This window comes from Acomys russatus, chromosome 19 (assembly GCF_903995435.1).
Source record: "Acomys russatus chromosome 19, mAcoRus1.1, whole genome shotgun sequence".
Lineage (NCBI taxonomy): Eukaryota > Metazoa > Chordata > Mammalia > Rodentia > Muridae > Acomys > Acomys russatus.
Genome location: NC_067155.1, coordinates 17,207,589 through 17,222,430, shown reverse-complemented (window position 1 = coordinate 17,222,430; position 14,842 = coordinate 17,207,589). Strand labels below are relative to the sequence as shown.

General features: G+C 52.9%; 1 protein-coding gene across 1 annotated transcript; it reads right to left on the bottom strand.

The window, feature by feature from the left end:
• Positions 1–732: 732 nt before the first annotated feature.
• Hipk4 (homeodomain interacting protein kinase 4) lies at positions 733–11,750 on the bottom strand. Its single transcript, XM_051162664.1, has 4 exons — positions 11,286–11,750; positions 3,651–4,007; positions 2,314–3,162; positions 733–912 (listed from the first exon to the last, which is right to left on the bottom strand). Exons 1-4 carry the CDS (start codon positions 11,748–11,750, stop codon positions 733–735), a joined length of 1,851 nt encoding a protein of 616 aa, XP_051018621.1.
• Between the last annotated feature and the right edge of the window lie 3,092 nt (positions 11,751–14,842).

The window sequence follows — 14,842 nt, the reverse complement described above, 5'->3', positions numbered from 1 at the left end:
TTTTTTTTTTTTTTTTTTTTTTTTCCTTTCTTTTTGTTTTTCGAGACAGGGTTTCTCTGTGTAGCCTTGATTATCCTGGACTCGCTTTGTAGACCAGGCTGGCCTCCAACTCACAGCGACCCGCCTGCCTCTGCCTCCCGAATGCTGGGATTAAAGGCGTGCGCCACCACAACCCCAGGCTCTCAGTCTTCTTCTGAGTGCTTGGAATTATAAACCCACTCTACCATGCCAGGTTTTATTTAGTGTATTTAGGGAACAGCTTACTGTGCCCAACACAGCTTTTCCCTTCCGGTACCATAGTATCTGGGCCTCTGGCTTAGGCCAGTGGCTACCTAGTCACAGTCTAACAGATGGAGGCCCTAGGTGCCAAGGGGGCCCCCATATGGGTGGTGCAGGTTCACCCACTAGTAACAGGCAGGACCACGGTTTGGAACAGTTATTTATTGCAATACACAGAGGCAGGCAGACCCAGGCGTGCTCAGCGGCCAGTGGGGTGCACCCCTCTTCCTGACTCACTGGTCTGGGCGAGGGGCGAGGCGGCCCTGGGCTGGACCCTAAAGACCTCCAACATGTAGGGCAGGGGAAATAGGAACATTCTGGGTAGCTATTTTTCTGTAAGAATAATCTGTAGGTTCAGAGGATGGCTCTAAGGAGCCATTTTCAGATCAAGAGGGAGTGCCAGTCCTGCTAGCTCAGACCCCAGGAAATAATAGGGGGAGGGGGCTCCCCCCATCAGTGGTGCCCTCCAACATGCTGCAGAAAGCTGGCGGTCCTGGGTGGCCCGTGCGGGTGGGCGTGGCGAGCTGGGAGCCCTTGAGCTCGGGACCCCCGGATGCCCTCCAGGGTCCGTTCTTGCTCACTCAACCACTCCCCAGGACAGCTGCCAGGATCGAAGAGCTCAGGGCCCGACCTCTGTGGAGGGCAAGAGAGAGGAGCATCGGCAAGAAGTATGGGTACCTGCTGAGGTGCGTGCCTGTCTCCGGGGAGGGGTAAGCAGGCGTGAAGGCACTCATGCCCCATGCAGGCCTTCCCACATGGAAATAGGTGTTAGGGACGGATGCCAGGGCCGACCAGGAAAATGCTCGGCCTCTGGGCCACGCCCCCAGCCTCTCACTGGGGGATTCTAGGCAGGGGCTCTACCACTGAGCCACACCCCCAGCCCCTCACTGGGGGATCCTAGGCAGGAGCTCTACCACTGAGCCACGCCCCCAGCCCCTCACTGGGGGATTCTAGGCAGGGGATCTACCACTGAGCCACACCCCCAGCTCCTCACTGGGGGATTCTAGGCAGGGGATCTACCACTGAGCCACGCCCCCAGCCCCTCACTGGGGGAGTCTAGGCAGGGGATCTACCACTGAGCCACGCCCCCAGCCCCTCACTGGGGGATTCTAGGCAGGGGCTTTACCACTGAGCCACGCCCCCAGCCCCTCACTGGGAGATCCTAGGCAGGGGCTCTACCACTGAGCCACGCCCCCAGCCCTCACTGGGGATTTCTAGGCAGGGGCTCTACCACTGAGCCACACCCCCAGCCCCTCACTGGGGGATTCTAGGCAGGGGCTCTACCACTGAGCCACGCCCCCAGCCCCTCACTGGGGGATCCTAGGCAGGGGCTCTACCACTGAGCCACACCCCCAGCCCCTCACTGGGGGATTCTAGGCAGGTGCTCTACCACTGAGCCACACCCCCAGCCCCTCACTGGGGGATTCTAGGCAGGGGCTCTACCACTGAGCCACGCCCCCAGCCCCTCACTGGGGGATTCTAGGCAAATAATCTACTGCTAAATTACATCCCGACCGTCACATTGGACTGTAGGTAAGCACTGTACCTGCCGCCACTGAAAGCGAATCCCCAGCCTCTCACTGGAGGATGTACACAGGAACTCTACTGCAGAATTAAATCTGCAGCCCTTTGTAGGGAGGGGCTTGTTATTTGCTTGCTTGCTTGCTTGTTTGTTTTTGAGATAGGATCTTATGATGGCCAAAAGTGGATTTGACCTTGAGGTGACTCTCCCGTCTCAGCTTCCTCGGATGACAGTTAATTAGCCATACCACTTATCACTTTACCTGTTCCTTACGAGGTCCATCACCAGGTACCTATTTTCTGTCCCAGCCTTAGAGTTAGTATAAGCCTTGTCCTGTCCCGAGGGTATTAGTGTAAGCCGAGCCTTGTTACCTTGTGTAGGATGTCAGTGTTTACTGAAATTTAGGGCCTGGGGTGAGATGACAAAAGTGCTTCAGTTACAGGAAACAGGGCTTTCTTTTCTGTGTACCAGCTATACTAAGCTCTGGGTACCAGTCTCTAAACCCCACTTACCTCAGTATCCATGATCCTGTCTTTGATGCTGGGCCCATCTCCTTCCCGTTGTGGGATGACAGACGGCTCTGTGGAGGCCCCTCGGCCTTCTCCTTCCTCCCAGCCACTTCCCGGACAAGGTCCAGCATCCTCTGTTGAGGCCTGGCTCAGCCGGATGAGGTTACTGAAGTTGGGGTCAGATTTGGAGCCTGCAGGGGCCTTGCGGGCCTTATGGCGGCCAGTCAAGCGGCTGCCATAGAAGGCTAGGATGGGCTCCGGGCCCGAATCGGGGACCCTATGGCTGGTATTGGCTACTTTGAGTGGGGCCAACATGTCAGAGACCATGTCGGCCCGGGTGTCGCTCCACAGGCCCCTTCTGGCCTCCTGCAGACTCAGGACATCGAGCTGATCAATGGTTCTCTGCACTCCCGGAGCCTTCTCCTCCCTGAAGAGGGACCCACCGCCCGCTACACCACCCAGGCCTACAGTCTCCTCCTCCTCAGCCAGGCGGTAGTAGGGAGGCCCGTCCTCTGCGCTGGCTATGACAGGTGGGGGTGGCTTGCCATCCACTTGCAGGGACAGCCGACAGCTACGCAGCGACAGCTGGTAGTAGCGGGTGGCCTCGTGGGCGCTGCGCAGCTGCTGCATAGACACGAAGGGGTGTCGCAGCGCGGCGCTGGGACTGATGCGTTCGTGAGACTCCCACGTGAGCATGCGTTTCATTAGCTCCACCATGCACTTGAGGTCTGCGTGTTCCGCCAGTGCCTCGCGGTCCGGGAAACTCAAACGACTCACAGCCCCGCCGCCGTTCACCGTCTCGATCTGGTCCAAGGATTTGAGCATGTACTTGCGGCGCTCCAGGGGGCGTACCTGGTGGGACACGGGGCGGGGGTGTGGGGGGTGTGGGTGGGGGTCACCAGGTGGACATGTACCTAAACTCGGGGCTGTGGAAGCCAAGTAGGGTTCCCCCTGAATTCTGCTGTGTCCACCTCACGATCTGACTGGAAGCTGCTTTAGTTGACTTTTCATACCAATCCTCGATGCCCAATTTCATAGCTCCTCTGCTGCCACGTGATTCTGTTCTTTGGTGCTCTGGTCACCTAACCCAGGCTCCACACTTCGCCTAGACCTACCGTCCAGCCCAGAGACGTGGCTGTGACCTTCAGTTGTGCTGTCCCACCAGATTTATTGGCCTACCCCAATCTGACAAGCAACTTGTCAAGTTACTGGTCCTCCCCAAGGTCTAAACCTAGTTGTAATATGGCAGCTGCCCCAACCCCTGCGCCACCCCCAGCGCGCACGCGCGCGCGCGCGTCCCCAGCACGGATTCTCTTCACTCTGCAGGCTCCCCCTCATACCTTGGTCTCCGCTAGGTAGTCCGCAGAGGACTTCAGCTGCCAGGGGTTGGTGGCATCAGGGTGAGGGTTGCGCTTGAAGAAGTGGTGAGCCTTGCGGGCGGCGTGCAGCAGGTGGGGCTTGGGCAAGCCCTGGGTCTCGCAGATGTAGCGCACTTGGTCATACTCGTTGTTGCCTGGGTAGAGGGGCCAGCCCAGGTGCAGCTCCGCCATGACGCAGCCCAGAGACCACACGTCCACCTTCTCACAGAAGGGAAGTCCCAGTAGGATCTCTGGGGCCCTGTAGAAGCGGGACTGAATGTACGGCTCCTTGACGTAGCGCACCTCACTGAAGATGCTGGCCGAGCCGAAGTCGATCACCTGTGGAGGGCCGAGGGTACGGGATACAGGGTGGGTTGGGTGGGGGTGGCGTGGTGGGAAGGACCGAACTGGGCCCCCTCTGGGATTCACCCCTGCATTTCTCCTGAGTCTGCCTAGCTCTGTACCTTCGAGACTTCCTTTTTATTTATTTGCTTATTTATAATATTTATTTATTTATTATGTATACAGTGCTCTACCTGCATAAACTCCTGCACACCAGCAGAGGGCATCAGGTGACACTGTAGATGGTTGTGAGCCACCATGTGGGTTGCTGGGAATTGAACTCAGGACCTCTGGAAGAGCAGCCACAGTGCTCTCAACCACTGAGCCATCTTGCCAGCCCTGAGATTGCCTTTTTTGTGAATATCCCTCTCTGTTCTCTAGCTATTGCTTTCTGGAGTAGGTGTTGGGTCTGACTCTATGTCTCTGATTTTCTGTACTTGAACTTGTGCCTGTAACAGTTGGGACTCTCCGCCCCCCCCTCTGCACTGCAGGGCCAGGAACATAGTAGACAAGTTACCTCCCATAACTGCTTTAGTTTTTGGTTAGTTTTTGTTTTGTTTTGTTTTGTTTTTGTTTTTATTTTTGTTTTTCCAGACAGGGTTTCTCTGTGTAGGCTTGGCTGTCCTGGACTCACTCTGTAGACCAGGCTGGCCTCGAACTCACAGAGACCCACCTACCTCTGTCTCTCAAGTGCTGGGATTAAAGGCGTGCGCCACCAGCGCCCGGCTGCCGGCTATAATTTTAACATTTCACATACTATATATTTCACTTGTGTATATAGTTTGGTGTGTATATGTGTGTGTTGGGGTAGGGGGTTACAGGCATGTATGGGTGGGGTCATCACCCACTTGGGCATGTGCGGAGGTCAGAGGTCTATGTTGCGTTTCCCTCTGTCACCCTACCCTGTTGTTTGAGGCAGGGTCTCTCACTGAACCTGAAACTCACTATTTTAGCAAGATAGCTGGGCAACTGAGCTTTTATGGGTGTGCTGGCGACCTGAGTTTACGATCTTCTGTGTGTATGCAGCAAGCACTTAGCCCACTGGGACTGAGAGATGGCTCAGTGGTTAAGAGCACCGGCTGCCCTTGCAGAGGACCTAGGTTTGGTTCCCAACACCCACGCGACAGCTCACACCTAGTTCCAGGGGATCCAAAGGCTTCTTCTGGCTTCCTAGAGTACCATACATCGATGCGCAGGCACTCACACAAAAAAACAGACTAAATTAAAAAAAAAAAAATAGGGCCAGGTGTGGTGTGGCACTCAGGAAGCAGAGGCAGGTGGATTGTTGTGAGTTTGAGGCCAGCCTGGTCTACAAAGCGAGTTCAGGACAGCCAGGGCTACACAGAGAGACCATGTCTCAGAAAAAAAAAAAAAAAAATAGAATTCCAGAGTCATGAGAAAAGGAGCTTTGTATTTCTTTCAAGGCTGTGTCTCTTGAGACCTGGAACAGTGCCTGGCACATTGTAGGGCCCAGGGAAGAGTGGACAATAAGCAAGTAGGTGTTTGAGACCAGTGGTTATTTTCCTTCTTTCATTTGCATGTCTGCCTTTCATGGTACCGGAGACTAAACTTAAGGTCTCATGTATACTGGGTAAAAGTCCTACTACTGTTATTGTTTTTATTTTATTTTATTTTGGTTTTTCGAGACAGGGTTTCTCTGTGTAGCCTTAACTGTCCTGGACTCACTTTGTAGACCAGGCTGGCCTCGAACTCACAGCGATCCACCTGCCTCTGCCTCCCGAGTGCTGGGATCAAAGGTGTATGCCACCACGCCTGGTGTTGTTGTTTTTGTTGTTGTTGTTTTGTAAGAGTTATTAGGTTTACTTTTGTTCTATGTGTGTGTGTGTGTGTGTGTGTGTGTGTGTATGCATGTGTGTGTGTGTGTTGTCCTCAGGAATGCACACACACAGGAGTGTTGCAATCCTCTGAGACCAGATGAGTCAGATGCCCCTGGAGCTGGGTTCTGTTGTTGTTTTTGTTTTTCGAGACAGGGTCTCTCTGTGTAGCCCTGGACTCGCTTTGTAGACTAGGCTGGTCTTGAACTCACAACAATCCTCCTGCCTCTGCCTCCTGAGTGCTGGGATTAGAGGCATGTGCCACCACTGCCCAGCACCCCTGGAGCTGGATTTACAGGTAGTTGTGGGTTGTCCAGTAAGGTTGCTAGGAAACAAAACATGGGTCCTCTGCAAGAGCAGTCTAGGCAGTTAAACACTGAGCCTCAGTCTAGCCAGCTCATGGACCTTTAAAAAACTTAGTTAGTTAGCCACTTAGTGTTTAGGTGTTAAATTTTGTTTTGTGTGTTTATTTAGTTGGAGACAGGGCCTCTCTACATATCACTGGCTGTCCTAGGACTCACTCTGTAGACAGGCTGGCCTTAAACTCACAGTGATCCACCTGCCTCTGCCTCCTGAATGCTGGGATTACAGGCATGTGCCATCCGGCTGAGCACAACACTAGGATTTTTTGTCGTGGGGTTTCATATATCCCAGACTGGCTTATTACTCCTTGTGTAGTCTAGGGTGACTTTGAACTCCGGACCCTCCAGACTTCACATGTAAAGTCCTGAGATCACAGGTGTGTACCACCACGCTGGGCCTTCACTTTTTATGCTGGCACAGGCCTTGAAAACATAATCCTCAGCCAGCAATTTAAGTAGCTGGATTATAGGGCTGCATCACCAGGTCTGGCTCCTGTCTGTGGCTCTCTGTCTCTGTTTCTCTCTGTGTCTGTCTCTGTCTCTCTGTCTCTCTCTCCATCCCTCCATTCATCTCTCCCTCCCTCCCTCTGTCTCTGTCTCTGTCTCTGTCTCTCTCTCTCTCTCTCTTTCAAGACAGGGTTTCTCTATCTAGTCTTGGCTGTCCTGGAACTCACTCTGTAGACCAGGCTAGTCTCAAACTCAGAGATCCACCTGCTGGGATTAAAGGTGTATGGATCGCTGTAAGTTCATCCAAAAAATAAACAAACCAAATAAACCAAAAAACAAGCAAACATAAATAATAAAGGTGTGTGCCACTGCGCCCAGTGGCTGGCTGTCTCTGTTGCTGTCTCCCTCCCTCCCTCCCTCCAACTGCCCCTTCAGGTAATCTTTCATCTCCCAGCGTCTCTGTCTTTGTTTCTGTGTTATGGACTGGAAAGGCACCGCCTTGAAAGCCAAACTGTCTATAGTCTTCACTGGCAGGCACTGTCAACACCCTGAAGGCCCTCAGCCTGTGACAGACACTTGGTAACCCGCAGGCCATAGGCACGAACTGTTTTCTTTTCCCTGCCACCAGGTGGCGCTCTGCCAGTTTCACTGTGAATCCCCGTGACTCAGCTCAGGCCCGGTCTCTCTGCTTTGCACTCAGCCACCCCTCACCTTCCTCGCACACAAGGTCAATCGTGAAATCCTTATTAGTCCCCCTCCGCTGAGAACATGAGTGACACTGGGGCATTGAGCCAGTCTTTGTGTGGGCCCCTTCGTTCTGAAAACACTGCCAGTGCCAGTGACCCCCAGATGCTGTTTAAGCCCTGGTAGGTCACAGAGATCTCTCTTCTTGCCTCACTGTCCTTCCATCCCTCAGGGCAGAAATACCTGTCTGTGTCTTCCTGTGTATGTCTCTAACAATCAGCGTGGAGCTGCTGGGAGAAACTGGGGACATAATGACGGCAGCTTTGGTCCAGCCCCGCCCTTGGGTGCTGTCAGCATTACCAGACTCCTGCTGACACATAAGCAGGCAGAGGAGGCACAGAGGGTTGAAGAGGCACAGACAGAGGTTCCGCAGGAGACGTGGGACCAGGACGCAGAGGAGACCCCTTAGCTTCTCACTCAGGGCAGGAACAGAGGATACAACCACCTTAGCTTGCAGTTGCCTAGGCCACCAGACTCTGGTCCCAGCTGAGTACTCGCTCCCTCTCTTACACTATTTGTTTGTTTGTTTTGTTTTGTTTTGTTTATCGAGACAGGGTTTCCCTGTGTAGCCTTGGCTGCCCTGGACTCGCTCTGTAGACCAGGCTGGCCTCGAACTCCCGGAGATCTGCCTGCCTCTGCCTCCCAAGTGCTGGGATTAAAGGCACACACCACCATGCCCATCCTTTTTATTTATTTAGTCATTCTTTAAAACAGGGTCTCAATGCCGGGCGTGGTGGCGCACGCCTTTAATCCCAGCACTCGGGAGGCAGAGGCAGGTGGATCGCTGTGAGTTCGAGGCCAGCCTAGTCTACAAAGCGAGTCCAGGACAGCCAAGGCTACACAGGGAAACCCTATCTCAAAAAACTATTAAAAAAAAACAGGGTCTCAAGTAGTGTAGACTGGCCTTGGACTTGCTACACAGCCAAGGACGACCTGGAACTTTTAATCCGCCAACCTCTAACTCTGCAATGCTAGAACTATAGGTGTCTGCCACCACGCCTAGCTCTCCCTCACACTTTTTCTTTTTTGAGCTTAATTAATTTAAGGGGAGAAATATGCAGGTGCAGACGTAATTAATTTAAGGTAGATGTGCAGAGGTCAGAGGATAACTCATGTCCTTAGGCTTGGCATCAAGTGCATTGATTGGCTGAGCCATTTTGCATCAAGTGCACTGATTGGCTGAGCCATTTTGCAGCAAGTGCGTTGATTGGCTGAGCCATTTCGCTGGACGCTTCTTTATTTAATGTATGAATATGCATATATACTTGCTTGCTGGACACTTCTTTTTCTAAACTTTGCCTGTTTGTGTGCATATGCTTGTGTGTGTGTCAGTAGCTAGCATCAGATGCCTTTCTCTGTTCCTCTTTGCCTTGTATTTTGATACAAGATCCCCTCATTGAACGTGGAGCTTGCTGATTGGCTAGACTGGCTGGCCAGCAAGCTCCAGGAAGCCTCCTGCCTCTACCTCCCCTATACCAACATTACAGGTGTGCTGCCACACCTGGCTTTACCCCTCCTCCAAGACAGGTTTTTTTTGGGGGGCGGGGAGGTTTCAAGACAGGGTCTCTCTGTGTAGCCTTGGCTGTCCTGGACTTGCTTTGTAGACCAGGCTGGCCTTGAACTCACAGCAATCCTCCTGCCTCTGCCTCCCGAGTGTTGAAGACAGGTTTTCTTGTGTAGCCCTGGCTGTCCTGGAACTAACTCTGGAGACCATGCTGGCCTCGAACTCACAGTGATCCACCTGCCTCTGCTTCCTGAGTGCTGGGACTAAAAGGCATGCGCCACCACTGCTTGGCAATAGTCCTTCCCTCCTCCCCAAGACAGGGTTTCTCTGTGTGTAGCCCTGGCTTTGTAGACCAGGCTGGCCTGCCTCCCAGGGGTGCATCACCATGCCCAGAACCAAACCTGACTCTTTATGTGTCTGCTAAGCGATCTGAACTGAGTTCCTCCTGTTTGCTGAATGGGTACCCCCCTGCACCCCCCCCAGTGCCACCAGCATCTCCCCAGCCCTGCCCCTTCTCTCTCTCACTAGCTCCAAAATCTGCCCAGAATTCATACATATCCCAGTTGCACGTCTGTCTCTCTCTCTTTTTTTTTAAAGATTTATTTATTATTATGTATGCAGTGCACGTGCAGGCCAGAAGAGGGCATCAGATCACATTATAGATGGTTGTGAGCCACCATGTGGTTGCTGGGAATTGAACTCAGGACCCCTGGAAGAGCAGCCAGTGCTCTTAACCTCCAAGCCATCTCTCCAGCCCTATCCCCAGTTGCATCTCTTCTCCTGTGACTCCTCCTACTTGGATCACTCCATCTGCCTTCTTGGTCCTAGGCCCCCTCCCCCCACCACCTCCCCCAGAATGAACGCCTAAGTTAGAGCACGCACCCTTCAGCTCTGAATCCCACTGTAAGCCCAATGTGTTGGTGTGTGCCTTTGACCCAGTGGAGGATCTCCCAAGAGTTTGAAGCCCTCCTGGTCTACACAGGAAGTTCAAGGCCAGCCAGGGATATACATTGGAAGACCCAGTATTAGAAAAGATTCTGGGCTGGAGAGATGGCTCAGCAGTTAAGGGCACTGACTGTCCTTCCAGAGATCCTGAGTTCAATTCCTGGCAATCACATGGTGGCTCACAGCCATCTATAATGAGAGCTGGCGCCCTCTTCTGGCCTGCAGGTGCACACGCAGGTGCAACACTGTATACATAATAAATATTTTAAAAAGAAAAAACTCCAAAGTAAAACCAGTCTTGACTGTGCCTACGAGGAGCTGTACAACCCTGCCCCCAGCTTCTTTGTTTGGTGTTTGTTTTCTGGTTTTTCAAGACAGGGTTTCTCTGTGTAGCCTTGGCCGTCCTGGACTCGCTTTGTAGACCAGGCTGGCCTCGAACTCACAGCGATCCGCCTGCCTCTGCCTCCCGAGTGCTGGGATTAAAAGTGTGTGCCACCACACTCTGCCCTCCCCCATCTTCTTAATGTCATTTCTTGCCTCTTTGGTCCATCCACTCTATGTCAGCTCCACAGAGCTTCCCTGTGTTGCTAGCATACTTACACGCCACATAGCCTGCCTCAGGACCTTTGTACTGTCTGACCCTTCCACCTGGAATCTCTCCTCCTTCCACGGCCCCTCCCTTCAAGATTTACTCAGCCTAGCGCTGTGAGTTCAAGACCAGCCTGGTCTATAAATTGAGCCCAGGACAATCAAAGCTACACAGAGAAACCCTGTCTTCAAAAACCAAAAACCAAATCAAAACAAAACAAAACAAAACAAAGCAAACAACAACAACAAACCCCACAAAACACAAGCCGGGCATGGTGGCGCACACCTTTAATCCCAGCACTTGGGAGGCAGAAGCAGGAGGATCGCTGTGAGTTCAAGACCAGCCTGGTCTACAAAGGAAGCCCAGGACAGGCAAGGCTACATAGAGAAACCCTGTCTCGAAAAAGCAAAAGAAGAAGAAGAAGAAGAAGAAGAAGAAGAAGAAGAAGAAGAAGAAGAAAGAAGAAGAGAAGAAGAAGAAGAAGAAGAAGAAGAAGAAGAAGAAGAAGAAGAAGAAGAAGAAAAGAAAGAAAGAACCCACAAAACACCTCAAAACGAGCTGGCTGTGGTGACACATACCAGCAAACCTAGCACCTGGGACAGTGGAGGCAGATAGGTCATGAGTTCAAGTCATTGTCACCTACACGGAGAGTTCGAGGCCAGCCTGTGCCACAATAACGAAACCAAACAAAAAAAGACTTGAGATGCGGAGGGCAGGTTGCAGGGCATCAGCGAGGAGAGGCAGCTCAGGAATCAGGGAACCCCCCCTCCTCGGAACTGCGTCATGGGACTGACCTGTCGGGGACGCAGGTGTGAGCGCAGGAGCTGTTTGGCGGGCAGCCTCACTCACCTTTACCCGGAAGGGACAGCGAGTCTGGTCCACCAGCATAATGTTCTCAGGCTTGAGGTCGGCGTGGATGATGGCCAGCTCCTTGAGCCGGGCCAGCGCCCTGAGGACCTGCAGTGTGACGGTGCGGATGTGGCGGGCAGGAAGGGGCGCGAAATTGTGCTCCCTCTGAAACTCGAAGAGGTTCTGCTCCAGCAGCTCGAAGACCAGGTAGAACTTGAGGGCGTCGTGGAAGAACTCAAGGAAGCGGATGACATGGGCCTCGTCGGGGTCCAGGCCTCGGACGCAGCGCAGCAGCTTTAGCTCGTTCTTGATGATGCGGCTCCGGTAAGCGTCGTTCTTCAGGATCTTGATGGCCACCATTTCCCCTGTACTCCGACGCCAGCCCTTGGCCACCTCTCCGAAAGTGCCCTTGCCCAGTACCTCAATGATGTCGTAACAGTCAGTCTCTGACTGGATGGTAGCCATGGTGCCCTGGCTGCTTTGCCTGCCTTTATCTGAATCACTGGCCCCCCCCCCCCCTTTGCCTAGACCTCCTCCTGCCCTGGCGACGGCACCGCCCCCACCCTCAGCCCTTCCAGCGGAGGGAAGATAACCACACTTGTACCTCTCCCTGTGAGGTCAGCCCCTGCCTCCCTGGTACCCCTTTGACCCCCTTGGCCACACGGTGAGTCTCCCAGGGGCTCCACCCCTCCCCCCAAAGCCCTCCTGGCTTGGGATGAGGGGGCTTAGGCCCCCCTGAATGGGTTCCAGCGTTGCTGAGTGGAACAAAATTCTGTTGTTAGAGACCCTGGAGTCTCAGGCTGGAATGGAGGGGGTGGGGTGGGGTGGGGTGCCAGGCTGGGGCCCCCTCCCCCACCCGCTGATGGAACCCTGGAGAAGCTGACAGGCTGGACTCAGGGCATTCGGAAATGGGACATACCTACAGGCACGTGAGAGCGAAGAAAGACTTCCCACGTTAGAGGTTTTGCGTGCGTGTGCGTGTGTGTGTGTGCATGTGTGTGTGCACGCGCGCGTGCGTGTAAGGCATAAAGGGGATGGGTGGATAGAGTTAAGATCCAGCTTGTAAGAGGCACCCAATGCAGGCTAACACGTTTGCACTGGACCCTGGGGAGCCATCATGAAGGGCTAACCACTCAGTCAGACAAGAAGGAAGGTCAAGTGCATAGGCAGGGAAGGAGGCCCCAAACTCCAGTGCCACTGAGGCTAAGTCAGGGCCCAGGTGGACGAGCCTGGTGGAGGGTTCAGGAGTTGATTGTGTGAGGCCCTTGATAGGGCAGAAGGGACAGGCTGAGGCCAGGGAGGAAGAAACCATCTAGGACAAGGGTTAGGGTAGTTCCTGAGAAAGGCACGCAGACAGGGGACAGCTGGTGGGAAAAGACACTGAGATCAGATTAGGGAAGTCAACATTAAACAAACAAACACTTCATTTTTCCCTGTCTTGATTTTTCTTTTCCATGCATTTTCTACTCAATGTGTGGATTGTTTTATTTTGTTGTGTTTGGAGTCAGGGTCTCCCGATGTAGCCCTGGCTGGCCTGGAGCACACAGAGGTCTACGTGCCTTTGCTCCCTTAGGTACTGGATGCACCATGACACCTGATCAATTTTTATTTTTATTTTATTTATTTTAACCTGACGTTTTGTTTTGTTTTGTTTTTGTTTTTTTGAGACAAGGTGTCTCTGTGTTAGCCTTGGCTGTCCTGGAGTCACTTTGTAGACCAGGCTGGCCTCGAACTCACAGCGATCCGCCTGCCTCTGCCTCCCGAGTGCTGGGATTAAAGGCATGCGCCACCACTGCCCGGCTCTTTGTTGTATTCTTTTATGCATCTGGATGTTCACCTGCATGCATGTGCATGTATGGCACACATGCCCGGTGCCTTCAAAGGTCAGAAGAGGACATCATATTCCCTGGGCCTAGAGTTATAGATGCTTGTGAGCTGCCATGCGGGTGCTGGGAATCCAATCCAGGTCTTCTGCAAGAACAATAAATATTCTTTTTTTTTGGTTTTTCTTTCTTTTGGGGGAGGATGGTTTCAAGACAGGGTTTCTCTATGTAGCCTGGGCTGTCCTGGACTCACTTCGTAGACCAGGCTGGCCTCGAACTCACAGAGATCTGCCTCCGGAGAGCTGAGATTAAAGGTGTGCGCCACCACCAGCCAGCAAGGGACTAAACTGAACACTTCTACTTAGGTCATTCCTTTGGGAACTCAAGATCTCAGAGACAGGATGGAAACTGCCATACATCTCCAATATGGCTCCCCGTAGAGATGGAGGGATGTGAGGGAGTTGAGTCAGCTCTCAGATGAGGTGCGGAACCATAGACAATAAGACGGCTTGCCAGGCGGCAGTGGCGCACAGTTTTAATTATCCCACCACTCAGGAGGTCGAGGTAGGCAGAGCTCTGAGTTGGAGGACAGCCTGGTCTACAGAGTGAGTTCCAGGACAGCCAGGGGCTACACATAGAGAAAACCCTGTCTCAAAAAAAAAAAAAAGCCCTGCCAGTGCTGAAACCCCAAATGCTGAGATGACTCCTGCTAAGTGTGGTGGAGACAAAGGACGAGTGACTTGCATGGGGAACCAGTCGGGAGAGAGTGCTGGAGTGGGCGAGAGAGGCTCTTGCTCTCATTTTATTATAATGGAAGTGTGTATGTGTGTATGTGTGTGTGTGTGTGTGTGTGTGTGCAAGCAGGGCAGAAGTGATCCATGTCGAAGACTTGAGGCTGATCTGGGAGTGTGTGCCACAGAGAGACACACTGAAGACAGTGGACGCCTAGATCCCTGCCAGTGGAAATACAACCAGGGAAAGGTTGGCCCACAGTCTCCAGGAGCTGACACCCAGCAGTGTTGGGTGTTCTGGGTCCCTGGGCCCTGGTCCTAAGACACAGCCAGTTATTAGATGCTGAGGCGCAGTACCCTTGACTCTGGAAGGAGGAGCCAGGAGGAGCCTCCCTGGGTGGGGCCCGTAAGTGCACAGAGCGGTCAAACCAGACAGACAGGAAAGGCCGTGTGGAACCTGGCCTGGTGGCTTTCATAGCACAAGTGTGTAATCCTTGCTCGTCTCTGGAAGGCTGAGGCAGGAGGATTGGAAACAACTGAAAAGGACCTTGTGCTACAGAGTGAAATCAAAGGCCAGCTTGGGAAACTTGGTGAAATTTGAAATTGAAACTTTTTTTTTTTTTTTTTTTTTTTTTTTTTTTTGAGATAGGATTTCTCTGTGTAGTCTTGGGTGTCTGAGCTGCATTCGTAGCACCACATAAAAGCAGGCATGGTGGCACACATCTCCGATCCTGATCCCAGCTCTTGGGCTGCAGAGGCAGGATCAAAAAATCTAGGTCATCTTTGGCTAGTTTGAGACTAGTCTGGGCTATATGAAACTCTTGTCTCAAAGAAGAGAAGAAAAACAAACAAGCCAAAGGGGGGGAGGGGAGGGGAGGGGAGAAACAGCTCAGTAGTTAGGAACACTGGCCTCTGTTCCAGAGGACCTGGGCGTGTCCTACCTAGCACTCACATGGTCTGGTGCTTTCTAGTCTGTTATGTCTAGTCTCCACAGGCACTGAGA

Coding starts and splice junctions, on each gene's coding strand:
- Hipk4 (XM_051162664.1), bottom strand. CDS start 11,750: ATGGCTACCATCCAGTCAGAGACTGACTGTTACGACATCATTGAGGTA. Junction 4,008..11,285: donor GCTGTCCCTTCCGGGTAAAG/GTGAGTGAGGCT, acceptor GGCCCTCCACAG/GTGATCGACTTCGGCTCGGC. Junction 913..2,313: donor ACAGGATCATGGATACTGAG/GTAAGTGGGGTT, acceptor TGCCCTCCACAG/AGGTCGGGCCCTGAGCTCTT.